Below are 14,208 nucleotides of genomic sequence, written 5' to 3'. Positions count from 1 at the left end.
AGATTCAAGGCTGGGGGCTTTAGCAGAGGTGGGGAAGGTCATAGTGAGACAAAAGGAGTCAACTGCCCCACATGGAGACCAAGTGAAGGAAAGAAATAGCAGTTATAGAACAGGATTTATGATGGGTATGTGTCCTGGCTCAAGCCTCTCTCTCCTGTCTTATCTGAGGTCGTTGTATGGTTTTCCCTGTACTTCAAGGACAGAATTTCTTTGTTCCTTGCATATGCTAGTCTTTCTCCCCCAAGTCCTGGCAAGTGCTTTCCTCTTTTTTTTTTTTTTTTTTTTTTTCCTGGAACATACTGTTCAAGCATTCCCACTTCACTTACTCTCACTACCCATCTGACTAATTTCATATGCCACTTTCTCTGGAGTCAGAGGGAATCCCTATAGCACCTGGGACTTTATCATTACCCTACTTACTTCTACTCTTATTATAATTTCTTGCCTGTCTTTTCCACTAGACCTTGAATTTCTTGAATCAAGGATAAGATTCGATTTATTTCTCTAGCCCTAGCAGGTGGCAGGTGCCAGGCATTGTAGGGGTTCAGTAAACATTCCTTGAATAAATGAATGGATGATTAAAGAGCAGCATCTGAAATACATTCTCTGGTGCATGATTGGGTCTTAATAGGAGAAAATATCTTTTCCTCCTTTCCCTGCTGCCTAGCAATGTTCTCAATTAGAGGATTATCCTGTCCTTTTGAGAAGGAATTTGGAAATGTAACTTTGCAAAAATTATTTGCTTCTTTTTGGTATATATAAGATCAATAACTACTAGAAAAACCCTAGCCTCTAAATAACTTTAAAATTTAAAAAATATTCAACAGATTAAAAACTTCTGTCCAGTGTTTACAAATTGCTGTCTTCTTTAATTTTTAGGTCCACTGTAAGCATCTGAACAATGCCCAGAAACCAGCAGAGTGGAAATGACTGCGCTTTGCAATGGGGTTCTCTCTCTGCTGCAATGATGGGTGTTCAGACATTGTTTTGCTGGCCCCAGCCAATGCCTCCGTGGCTTAGAGTCCTAGGAATGTGTCGTTCTGTGCAAAATAAGTCAAGGACTTTCACTTCCATTGACCTTAGTGGATATTAAATTCACTGATTAAAATGCCGTGAGTGCTAATTATCTTCAGCCTCCAAGCCTGGGTCTGGGAAAACAGACATACTAAGACAAAGGGGCTTGTTCTTGGGAAAGCTCCAGTCCATGTGGGGAGTGAGACACTTAACAGGTGCATATGATGCGTGTCACAGGGACCCAGTGGATGCCAGTGTGTATTCTGGCTTCAGAGTGCTAGTGGTTGAATGCAGCTCTTCCACTTAGAAAGCTTTTGACAATATGTACTATCTCTCTCTTGGGTTTTCCAAATATAATGTGGTACTAATGATGAGAAGACCCTCATTTGGTGGTTATGTGGATTATAGTAATTTATACACACAAAGCACTTAGAATAGTACCTAGTGTATGATACATGTCTAATAAATGTTAAATATGATTATCCAAGCTTGGAGCTAACATTTAAAAAATAAAACAAAGTGACTAGGATTTCCTCTGTGGGAAAGCGTTTATGATATGAATGAATGATATTCTTCAGAATTATAGATTCTACAGTATTATGATGTGATAAAAAGTTCTACTTTAAGTTGGACCTCTCCAAGACCAATGACTCACCATCTCCTGTGAGCTTCCCATAGCACGTTGCTTATACTTCACCTGTAACATTTATCTCATTGTGTCCTAATTGGATATATACACATGATTTCTCTAGACAACTCTGATTTCCTACAGAAGGACCTGTGCTTTGTTGCTCTTTGATACCCCTACCCTTATATCCAATATGCAACCAGCACCTATGATATTATAGACCATTTGTGCTATCTTGCAAGAATTTATAAAACACACACGAATGAAACAGGCTCATCCTCACTCCCTCCACCCTATCATTATCACCTACCACTCTTGGTTTCAGGAATTTTAAAACACACACACACGCGCGCGCATGCACACACACACATACACAATGGGGAGCAAAATTGTCCATAAAACGTGTTTGTATATTGAAGTTCAAAGTGCATCAGAAAAACAGGTCTCCACTAAAAACAGAAGTAAAAATACAGAGTGAACCAGATTGGTCAGTTTAGTGCTAACCAGTTCCATAAGATATAATAGAGAGCAGGCCTCAGCTTCTTTGCGTAAATTTGATTGTAGAAGCATGGTTGGTTCCTTTTGCTTACATCTTGTTTGACACCTGTGTAGTGGAGGTTCTGTGAAGGACTGCACAGGTGGTGACACAGTGGCAGGGGGCCAAAAGTATTCCTGAAGTTCAATGCCAGGTATATGAAGAGGAGGTAGGCTTCCAGCTTAGTTAGGGTGCACAATGAGGCAGCAGCATGGGGCCACCCAAGAGGATACCATAGACATCCCAAGTAGTGCCAATGGAAGAAATGAAGAAGGAGGGGTTTGAGGTTGAACATAGAAAGGTAACCAGAACATGCACATTTGAGAACATCTGACATCTTACTGACTTTTTTTCTTGTCTATTTGTCTTCTCTGCTGACTGATCTCTGGTTAATGTGCTAAGTTTGGCTTAATAGATGGACCTCCTCTACTAGATTGGAATCTCGCAGCTGAGAATGTGTTGGGAGATTACAGGGCTAGACAGTTACCTGGTGAAATGAAAACATTTGTCTTCCTCTTTTCAATAGGGTGTTGTCCACATTGGGAACACGTGAAAAACAGGAGCAAAAATTACTACTATAAATTTAGGTTGAGATTTAACCAGCTGAAAATGCACTATAAGATTTGAATGAAACATTAAGTGCACAGAGTGAACACTAAACCCTAAGAAGTGGGCTTGAACTCTTTCTAGGTCAGGATGGGAAGTATTTACATGAAATACTTACTTAATCATCAGGCAGACAATGGGATTCACCCAATTCTCTGCTTGGGATTCTGGAATGTTCCAGGCCCCAACTATGCTTGAAGCCCAACTGTCTGGAACCTGTCAAATCCTCCTCTGACTGTCTAGCCTTCTCTCTGGTTGCAGAATGGCACCATGACTTCAGCTGCTGGCTATCAGGAAGGTAGAAACATGCCTGCAGCTCAGGGGAGAGACTCCACTTTGGTTTGAGCAGTCAAGGGAAGGTTTCAGGAAGGCGTTGTTTAAACTGGGTCTCTAACAATGAGTAAGATGATAAGTTGGTGATGAGGGCAGTAAGTATTCGTGTAGAGTTAACAGGGGCACAGTGGTGAGGGAAGTTATTTATGAGAAAAGAGAGTGGATCCCTAGAAGGGGGGTAAAGTTTCACATGGGGAAGGCTTTGCACTGGGTGTCTGAGATCTGGAACTCCCAAGACCAAAAGATCCCTGCAACAGAACAGGAGACTTGTTCTTACGTGAATAGCAAATGATAATTTATACTTTGCACATGGCATTTCATTGGAACATCTGCATTAATCAGGAAGGTTGGGTGATCCAGATTTAGTGGACAGTGGGCCAGGGAGTGAAGGGCTTCTCTGATGAACAGTAGAGCTGGGCTTGCCTTGCATCTTCTGACCACACTGGTGCACCAGCCATTCCACTATACTCCATACCCTGTAGAGGGATGCAGGGCCCTCCCTGGCAGGAGGTACGAGTGAAATGAGAGACATGCTTCTCCAGAGAGGAGGCAATGCAAGTATTTCCAAGCACAGTTCTGGGCAGATATCGCTGGTGTGCATCACGGTTAGTCCCTTGGTGTGATTCCATCTGAACCTGGAGAAAGTCCATGCTGCTATGGTGAGACTCACATATGTGTGTAGCATCCACGCCTCCGTGATATATTTGTGGTTTATAATGATTTCAGTCACCGTTAGTCATTATTTCTGGAGTGAAATTAGAAGCAACGGTTTAAGGTGTTCAGGGAGAAGAGTGATGCTTTCTTCTAATTTCAGAACTCTTCAGGATGTGGACTTAACTCAGCATCAGCACAAACAGACTCGAGCGCTGTCTGGAGGCCTGAAGAGGAAGCTGTCCATTGGCATTGCTTTCCTGGGCATGTCGAGGACCGTGGTTCTGGACGAGCCCACCAGTGGGGTGGACCCTTGCTCCCGGCATAGTCTGTGGGACATTCTGCTCAAGTACCGAGAAGGTAGGCACTGGGCCTTCTTCTGCCTTCTCTTCCCACAATGTTGTATTGCAGGAAATGCATTGCTATTGTACGGAAGAACCTAGTTGTGTCCCAATGAGGCTACATTATCCTTTTCAGAAAAACATAGTTTTTAAATCACTTATAGGGATATATTCATTAGATAACATCTCTATAGTGCTTAGAATTGCTTACTTTGTGTTTGACCTTTTAACTCAATAACAGCAATGACATTTATGTACATTATATATTATCACACGTGATTTCAAGGAAAATTGTCTTCTTCTGGGAGCTTAGTTTCTTAGAAGAGGCATCCCAGATCATAGGACAAACATCCCTTGTCTCAGATGAAGAAACGAAGACTCAGAGAGATGGCAGTTGATTTACTTGTAGCTACAGAGAAAGTTTCCTGAACTGAGGGTGGCCGTTGAGCCTCTGGTCCATATTTCTCGCATCTATTATTGTTTCTTTCCAATTTAGGACATTTGATGGGAAGTTACTAATTTCCAACTTCTGATTCTTTCTGCAATCCTGACAGCTAGGAAGCATTGCTCTATGTATTTTTGATGAGAATTCTCCCTTTTGGAGAGAAACATTGCAACAGTGAAACACATCTTGGTGCTGGTAAACAAGTGTAGAAGCATCAGTGGCAGGATTAATACAGATTCTTATAAAATGTTACTTTGCTTTTTCTTTCGCCTTTTGAGTATAAAATTTTCCTCTGACTTGACCTAAGGTCTCCATTTCCCTGGAGGTGAACTAGGATTTGCAAATGAAGAAATAAAGGAAAAATAACAAGAAAGAACTCTTCTTTTTCTTAGCATATAGAGGGCTGAGCCCAGATGTCTTGGACCATCAAATTCTACCTTTGAAATAGAAAAGACACGTCACTTAAAGCTTAACCATAGGCTGGAGTCAGAAAGGAGAAAAATAACTAAAGGGAGTATAGAAGAACAATCTGTTTTTTTCTGTCCCACAATTTCGGTGGAATTATGGAAGGAGAAGACAGAGATAGAAGTGGGAAAATTGAGCAAGCAGATGTGACTTTTTGTTCCACTCTGGGCTTTGGCCTGGCCTGGGCAATTGCACTAAAGAAGTACAGGCCACATCTGTGATGCTGGCTCCTCAATCATGGCGCAGCCACATCGGAGTTCACGAGGCTGAGCAGAACTCCAGGACCCAGTGAGGCACTGAGAACTGGTATTCCCTACCTTTTCATGCCCATGAGCTTTGACACTGAAAGACAGGGCTTGCTAGGGATGCTGCCATGGAAGTAGGGAACTCCTTGGAGCTAGCTGGCTGGAGGCCAGGGCAGAGATTCAGCCATCTGCAGTCAGCAGGACCTGCTGTGAGGCCTAGACAGCCCGGAAGCACTCTGCTCTGGTCTGACCCCTTTGGAGTCCAAGCTACAAATGCCAAGGTGGGGAGGGGGACAGTGCCATGTGGTCTTGGTTGGCACCCACACACCAGAGGATGCTGACCACATGGTACCCAAAGATTTGAACCCTTCCCCATTGCCACGAGATCACCAAGACTCCTGACTCCATTTACCTGAGTGCCCCTTGGGGAAAGATACAGAAAGGGCGGAAATGGAAAACTGACCACCACTTCAAAAGACTGATTAAATTTTGAGATGAAACAATTTAAACTGGATCAAACAATTTGTGCGCTACCCTGGCTGGGGACTGATGCAGAAAATCAATGGGAGATAGACAAATAGATGACATTGTTTCTGCACCTGTGAATTGCGGTGCAAATTAAATACCACAAGCCCACTACTCTTGTTTAGTTTAAAAATTAGAGCTGGAGTCTCAAAGCTTTAGCTGACAGAACATTTTTGTAATGAGCACAAAGGTTATTTTAGACAGAAAAATAGATACAATGAAAGTCTCAGAAACAGACAGTTTTCTTCAGTTTCTGTTGTTACAAACCAAATATTTTCTCACTGTCCTTCACTAGTTAGCAATGTTTTTTTTTTGTCTTTGGAGGACTTTTTTGAAATCGTCCCTGCGCTGATTGAAATGCAAAAATCAATAGCATGTAAGTGATTAGATAGGCGGTATTGGAAGAAAAATGTGTTTTCAAGAATCAAAATGTATAGCCATTTCTGAAGCAGCCCAAACCTCTAGGTAATCATACAACTCTGTGAGACAGATCTAAGGGCTGTGCAGAAACAAACACTTCCTGCTGAGAAGAAAGAGCTCTTCTGTCAGAATACCAGTGCACTGGGGGCTCAGTCTACCTGGAATGTTGTGTGTGTTTCTTGCTTAGTTATGTACAGTGACGGCTCTTGATCAGCCCTGGTACCGGTATTTCTGTGTCTCCCATGGAAAAATAAATAAGGAAGCAAAAAATACCAGTGAAAACTGGCACATCTCAACTAAATTTCTGTCCTGGGGTATGTACTTGCTCTACAAATCCCATGTGACCCTGCAGAAATGATCAAATGCTTCTGAGCTTCAGTATTCTAATTTGCAAATAGAGACAATTGTACCATCTCATAGGATGTGAGAGTGCACAGTTGTATGTGAAAGTGCACAGCTCTGTATCTGCCATGTGGGTGCTCAATCAATGACAGGTTATCGTTATTATTATTAAAATAGACAAGGGGTGAATGTGGGAAGCGCAGCTTTTGGAGGAACATATCATCTGAATCAGAGAGAGAAACAGTCAAGCTGTGTCTTGGGGAAAACAGTAATATTGCTCTTTGAGGCAGGGCGTGGTGGCTAATGCCTGTAATTCCAGCATTTTGGGAGGCTTACATATAATACCTATTAATAATATAATGTACATACCATTTAAATAGTTGTTATATTGGGAGTCCGAGGCGATGGATCACCCGAGGTCAGGAGTTCGAGACCATCCTGGCCAATATGATGAAACCCCACCTCTACTAAAAATACACAAATTAGCTGGGCATGGTGACACACACCTGTAGTCCCAGCTACTTGGGAGGCTGAGGCAGGAGAATTACTTGAACCCGGGAGGCAAAGGTTGCAGTGAGTGAAGATTGTGCCACTGCACTCCAGCCTGGGCGACAGAGCAAGGCTCCATCTCAAAAAAAAAAAAAAAGTCTATATCTATATATAGCTCTCTGAGGCTTTGGATATGTCTTGGAGTTCCTTAACAGCCACTAAAAAGTCATCAAGGGTCAAATCCCTGCAAACCTAATTGAAATTCTTTGAAAGATTTTTTGTTTGTTTTCCCAGCTTCATTAAAGTATAATTGACAAATGAAAATTGTGTATTTGTGGTGTACAGAGTGATGTTTTGATATACCATTGACTCCTTATATACATGGGTTCTGCATCTATGGGTTCAAACAACCTCAGATCAAAAATATTCAGGGAAAGGCCTAGCACGGTGGCTCATGTCTGTAATACCAGCACTTTGGGCAGCCGAGGGAAGTGGATCACCTGAGGTCAGGAGTTCAAGACCAACCTGACCAACATGGCAAAACCCTGTCTCTACTAAGAATACAAAAAAATTAACCAGGTGTGGTGGTGCATGCCTGTAGTCCCAGCTACTCAGAAGGCTGAGGCATGAGAATCACTTGAACCCAGGAGGTGGAGGTTGCAGTGAGCTGAAACTGTGCCACTGCACTCCAGCCTGGGTGACAGAGTGAGATTCTGTCTCAAAAAAAGAAAAAAAAATTCAGGGAAAGAAAACCAATAAGAAATAATAATACAGCAAACAAAACAAAACAAAACAAAACAAAACAAAACAAAACAAATAAAAATAATAGAGTATAACAACGGGTTTTTTTTGTTTTGTTTTTTTGTTTTTTGGTTTTTTTTTGAGATAGAGTCTTGCTCTGTCTCCCAGGCTGGAGTGCAATGGCACAATCTTGGCTCACTGCAACCTCTGCCTCCTGGGTTCAAGCAATTCTCCTGCCTCAGCCTCCCAAGTAGCTGGGGTTACAGGCATGTACCACCACAACTGGCTAATTTTTATATTTGTTGGTAGAGACGGGGTTTCCCCATGTTGGCCAGGCTAGTCTCTAACTCCTGACCTCGGGTGATCCACTGCCTCGGCCTCCCAATATAACAACTATTTAAATGGTAAGTACATTATATTATTAATAGGTATTATATGTAATCTAGAGATGATTTAAAGTATATGGGAGGATATACTTAGGTTATGTGCTAATACTACCCCATTTTACTTAGGGATTTTGGTATCTTCAGGGGTCTTAGAACCAATGCCCCACAGATACCAAGGGAAAAATGTACCTATACATTGTGGAATGATTAAATCAAGCTAATTTACATGGGCGTCACCTCACATACTTACCTTTTGTTGTTGAGAGCACTTAAGATCTAATCTCAACAATTTTCTGATGTATAATGCATTATTACTAACGGTAGTCACCATGCTGTACAATAGATCTCTAGAATTTGTTCATCTTGTGTTGTTGAAACTTTGTATCCTTTAATTAACATCTCCCTCCTTCTCCTCCCTCCCCGCTCCCCGCCCCACAAGCTCCTGGCAACAACCATTCTACTCTTTGCTTCTCTTTTGGGAATTTAGATTCTAGTTGACTTTTATTTTTAGACTTCATTGTATGGGAACATATCATCTGAACTACATGATAGCTCTAATCAGAGTATCTAAACTGCCTTTAATCCTAGATCAAGGATTATGCAAATTTTCTTAGCCTCAAAGGTCTAACATGCAAGGAGCTTGGCCTTGGACTTGGGGACAGGGACATATATGTGGCAAGAACTGGTCATTGTGGACCTTCAAGCTCTGTTGCTCTTGGGTCTACATTCCATAGTTTCTTTGTAAATGCATCTTTTTTTTTTTTAATGTATTGAAAATCTTAGTCTTTTAAGTTGTCTCCTCTATTATTGTTGTTTTTTCTACTTGTGTTTTGTTTTTAATTGACACATGATAATTGCATATGTTTATTTATTGTTTTTATTTTTTCACTTTTAAATTCAGGGGTACATGTGCAGGTTTGTTATATAGGTAAACTTGTTTCACAGGGGTTTGTTGCACAGATTATTTCATCACTCCGGTATTAAGCCAAGTACCCATTCATTATTTTTCCTGATCCTCTCCTTCCCCTCTCCCTCCACCATCTGGTAGACCTCAGTGTGTGTTGTTCCCTCTCTGTCTCCATGTGTTCTCATCACTTAACTCCCACTTATAAGTGAGAACATGCGGTGTTTGGTTTTGTGTTCCTGCATTAGTTTGCTAAGCATGATGGCCTTGAGCTCCATCTACGTTCCAATCATGGGTTATGGCGTGATGTTTTGACACATGAACACGTTGTGTAATGATCGAATCGGGGTAATTAGTGTATTCACCACCTCAAACATTTACTTGAGTAGAATTAAAGACATGTTTAGCCTTCTCTCTTTGAACATTTACCTTAGGAGCAAGAATCAATCAATGTGTTTCTATTTATTAAAATGGAACAAGTTGAATGGGGCTCAGTGGAAGCCAATGGGGAGTGTCGAAGCTAAAAGCAGCAACATCTTTTTATATAACTGAATCAACTTCATCAAAATATCTTCTGGTTTCTATGGCCTCTGCTCTGCTAAAGCTAAATCTGAGGCTTTTTCTTTCCAAGCAAAAGTCGTAAAACTTGATAAGATCCTAGAATGCTTAGAGAAAACATTTGAACGTAATATTTGTTTCTGCCAAAGGAGGCCATGCCCACTGGGCTCAGTAATGTCTTTCCTGCCAGGAACACCCAAGTGCCCCTACACCCTGGCTCCCTGTGCCCGTCACCCACAACGTACTCTCCTCTCTGTGAGTCATGGCTGCTGTTAGCTTTTCCAGGGAGGCATTGCATGTTCCGACGCTGCTACTTGGAAGAATGAATACATGTGGTTACACTATCCCTGATTCCAAAGGGTATCAATGTATACCATGGCCATTTCAGACCTCTTTTTTATGATTGAATTCTGCCTTAACCCAGTGCTATGATTTTCTTATTCAATTGCAATTCCATAAAATATAGCCTTCTCCCTATATACATCTCCCTGGTCATCCAAAGAAGAATGACGAGGGCCAGGCACAGTGGCTCACACTTGTAATCCCAACACTTTGGGTGGCCAAGGTGGGTGAACTACTGGAGGTTAGGAGTTCAAGACCAGCCTGGCCAACATGATGAAATCCTGTGTCTACTAAAAGTACCAACAAAAAAAAAAAAAAAAAAATATTGCCAGGTGTGGTGGCGCTTGCCTATAGTCCCAGCTACTCCAGAGGCTGAGATGGGAGAATTGCTTGAACCTGGGAGGTGGAGGTTGCAGTGAGCCAAGGTGGTGCCACTGCACTCCAGTCTGGGTGAGAAAGTGAGACTCCCTCTCAAAAAAATAAATAAATAAATAAATAAATGAGGAAGAGAGGACTTTAGTATCTGAGGAGAGAGACACCCACCCAGCTTCTTCTTTTTTTTTTAAAATTTATTCTCTCTGTTCATGCAGTGATCTGCCTCTAAGTCAGACAGAACAGGGGACTGTGTACAACCACTCTGTGTTTTGCCCCGCAGTTTCACCCTCCGTGCCTGGCAGAGCACCCACTTTCATTCATGGAGGTGGGGATGGGAGATCCGTGGGAACTACTGTAGAGGAAAGAGTTTCAGGGCCTCGAATTGGCAAAGTAGTCTTGACTAAGTCCTTCCTGCAGGACACACTTCAATTTTTTTCAGTTTGAAAATTGGCAAGGATCTTTAAATTGTGCCCTGGATCTACCATCCTGAGGAAAGGAGGGAAGGTCCTCCTGGGGCCTTTATCCTCCTGGTCCTGATGGCCCTGTTCTTGCACCCAGGTCGCACAATCATCTTCACAACCCACCACCTGGATGAAGCCGAAGCACTGAGTGACCGTGTGGCCATCCTCCAGCATGGGAGGCTCAGGTGCTGCGGTCCTCCCTTCTGCCTGAAGGAGGCGTATGGCCAGGGGCTCCGCCTGACACTCACGAGACAGGTAAGGAGTGCAACCATTCCATCTCACTGAAGTCCCATTCTTGTCTGTGGCATAAGAAACAAGTGACGACAGTTACATAGTAGTAATGTCTCAGTGGAGGCCTTCTGTGCACGATGGCCCACATGCCAAAATGAGTGCCCCCAGGCCTGCGCAGGGAGCAAGCCTCTGGGAACCCAAGTATGCATTTTCACTGCCAAGAGAAAATACATGAGGAGTCAGAATTACCTGATAGATAACAGGAGCTGCTGTGAGTGTCAGGGCCAGGAAGTACATGACCTAGGTATTCTAGAAACATTTTTCTTCTTTCTTTCTCTTCTTTCTTTCTCCCTTTCTTTCTCCCTCCCTTTCTTTCTCTCTCTCTCTTTCTTTCTTTCTTTCTTTCTTTCTTTCTTTCTTTCTTTCTTTCTTTCTTTCTTTCTTTCTTTCTTTCTTTCTTTCTTCCTTCCTTCCTTCCTTCCTTCCTTCCTTCCTTCCTTCCTTCCTTCCTTCCTTCCTTCCTTCCTTCCTTCTTTCCTTCCTCCCTCCCTCCCTCCCTCCCTCCCCCCTCCCCCCCTCCCCTCCCTCCTCCCCCCTCCCTTCTTCCCTCTCTCTCTCCCTCTCTCTCTCCTTCTCTCCTTCTCTGTCTTTCTTTTCTTTTCTTTTTGGAGTCTCGCTGTTCACTGCAACCTCCACCTCCTGGATTCAAGCAATTCTCCTGCCTCAGTCTCCCGAGTAGCTGGGACTACAGGCACATGCCACCAGGCCCGGCCAATTTTCGTATTTTTAGTAGAGATGGTGTTTTACTATATTGGCCAGGCTGATCTGGAACTCTTGACCTCAGGTGATCTACCAACCTCGGCCTCCCAAAGTGTTGGGATTGCAGGCGTGAGCCACTGTGCCTGGCCTAGAAATATTTTTTTGGCAACGATATTCCCCTCCTGGAGGCTAAAACTTTGCCAGAATACAAGACAGTAGTGAGGGGATAGAGCAAGTGGAGTCTGGCCTGAGAGGCCAAACCTGTGTCACCTCTGTAGTCATCATTAACTGTGTCAACTGGGGGCAGGCAGCAGTGACTCTGTGTCTGGGATTCAGGGTGTGTGGGAAGTCACCTCTCCACTCTTGATGACTGTATTTGACCCTTGGTGGCCCATGAAAAGTCTTCCCTCACCTCTGAGTCAAGGTTCCTGTTTGCGTCCTCTCTAATTCTGCATGAATGTCATCATCCCCAGGTGGCTCCTTTCTTCTTTGACTGAGAATTCTTGTCTCCCTTTTAAGACTCCCTTCAACCCAGTTTTCTGCTGTTCAATGCTAGGCCCAGGATCTCTTTGGGGCCCTCCCAGGGGATGGGGGGCACTTCATGAATACAAACCCCTGGAGGCTGGCCATGGCATGCCCAGTAGCTAAGATGGGCATGTTGGGGGGCATATGGGTGTGACCTCACCAGGTTTATCACTGCAGATTTATATTTTTTAAAAAGAAAGAAAAAAATACAAGATGTCATGGAGATGCTTATTGCTTAAATGTGATGTTTCATTTAAGCTTTGAAATGGAGTTTTGAAATAATTTGCTTATGGATAGACGTGAAACAATTTATGTATATATGGATTAACATTCCTTACTGGTTTCATTTTTCCTTTTTTTTATGGATAGCTTTCTGTTCTGGAGGCTCATGATCTGGAAGACATGGCTCGTGTTACATCCCTGATAAAGATCTATATTCCACAAGCATTTCTGAAAGACAGCAGTGGAAGTGAGCTGACCTACGCCATTCCAAAGGACGCAGACAAGGCCTGCTTCAAAGGGCTCCTCCAGGCCCTGGATGAGAACCTGCGTCAGCTGCACCTGACGGGCTATGGGATCTCAGACACCACCTTAGAAGAGGTACTGAGAAAACTGAAGCATGCTTTAATTATTTATGCTTTCTTGGCCATTCCACATTAAATGAAGAGATGTGGGTAAAGGGGAGGCGATGAAGAAAAGTGTACACTTTTATTTACATTTGGGTTCTGATTGGTAGCATAGTAAACACCAATAACTGAACTTAACACACTTGACAGGTGACGATTGTCCTTTAAGTGAAATGGCATTCTTTTAGCATTCTTTCTTTTTTTTTTTCTTTTTTTTTTTTTTTTTGAGACGAAGTCTGGCACTGTCGCCCAGGCTGGAGTGCAGTAGTGCGATCTCGGCTCACTGCAAGCTTCCCCTCCCGGGTTCATGCCATTCTCCTGCCTCAGCCTCCTGAGTAGCTGGGACTATAGGTGCCCACCACCACGCCTGTCTAGTTTTTTGTATTTTTAGTAGAGACGGGGTTTCACCGTGTTAGCCAGGATGGTCTCGAACTCCTGACCTCGTGATCCACCTGCCTCGGCCTCCCAAAGTGTTGGGATTACAGGCGTGAGCCACTGTGCCCACCTCTTTTAGCATTCTTATAGTTGAGAAGCTTGGTGTCTTTAATTCAGAATCATGAGGTGTTTAAACAGTTGTCAGTAGTGGATGATTGCTGGTTGTAATTCTTCATGTAGAGTTGCCCTTCTCTTTCTGCTTCTGTCTGGAAGCCTCTGGCCCCATGCTGGGTATCTGTAATGTGAGCGGGTTTAGCATGGGAACACTGCAGACGCCTGGTGAGCTCCCATCCCCCAGGTCCCACGTTTCTCTACCTGGATCTGAGGTGGATGAGACTACTCCATGTAGGTTCTTCATAGAGTACACTTAACGACAGGCAGAAATAGGCATTTCCTCCAGGAGGACGTTGTTGTGTTGTGTGACCCAACATAAGGCAAGCCTTGTTTGGGGTTCTTGAAGTTGGCTCTCTGTGTGGTTAGTATTTGAGCCTTAATTTTGCATTACTATTATTTATAGAAAATGTTGCAGATTTTTAAAAAATCAAGTGTTGCAAGTTAAAATTTTTAAAAATCTGCAAAAGTCAAAGTCTGAACATTCAGTTGTGTTTTGGAATTGATTCCTTGGGTTAGTGATGCAGGAGGAAAGGCAATCTTTTGTGTGATAAATCAGTGTGGTCCCAAGTAGATAGCCCCCATCACAAGTTTTGCCTGGAATAAATAGTCATAAAAGATTGTGAAACATTAAAAAAAAATTACAAAATGCTTTTATACGTAGAATGTATTTGGTTCCTCAAAAACTCTGTAACTTATTATCCCTGTTTTAAGG

The 14,208-nt window shown here is 42.9% G+C and overlaps 1 protein-coding gene across 1 annotated transcript in view; it reads left to right on the top strand.

The window, feature by feature from the left end:
- The window catches only part of ABCA13 (ATP binding cassette subfamily A member 13), a 502,662-nt gene that overhangs the window by 243,043 nt on the left and 245,411 nt on the right, over window positions 1-14,208 (top strand). Inside the window, exons 39-41 of the mRNA XM_073008854.1 lie at window positions 3,931-4,127; window positions 10,904-11,061; window positions 12,691-12,921. Of these exons, the coding sequence (XP_072864955.1) occupies window positions 3,931-4,127; window positions 10,904-11,061; window positions 12,691-12,921 (586 nt within the window). The remainder of the gene's footprint in view (window positions 1-3,930; window positions 4,128-10,903; window positions 11,062-12,690; window positions 12,922-14,208) is intronic.

The sequence above is a fragment of the Chlorocebus sabaeus genome, chromosome 21 (assembly GCF_047675955.1).
Source record: "Chlorocebus sabaeus isolate Y175 chromosome 21, mChlSab1.0.hap1, whole genome shotgun sequence".
In the NCBI taxonomy this organism is placed as follows: Eukaryota; Metazoa; Chordata; class Mammalia; order Primates; family Cercopithecidae; genus Chlorocebus; species Chlorocebus sabaeus.
This window is presented reverse-complemented; position numbering and strand designations above follow the sequence as displayed.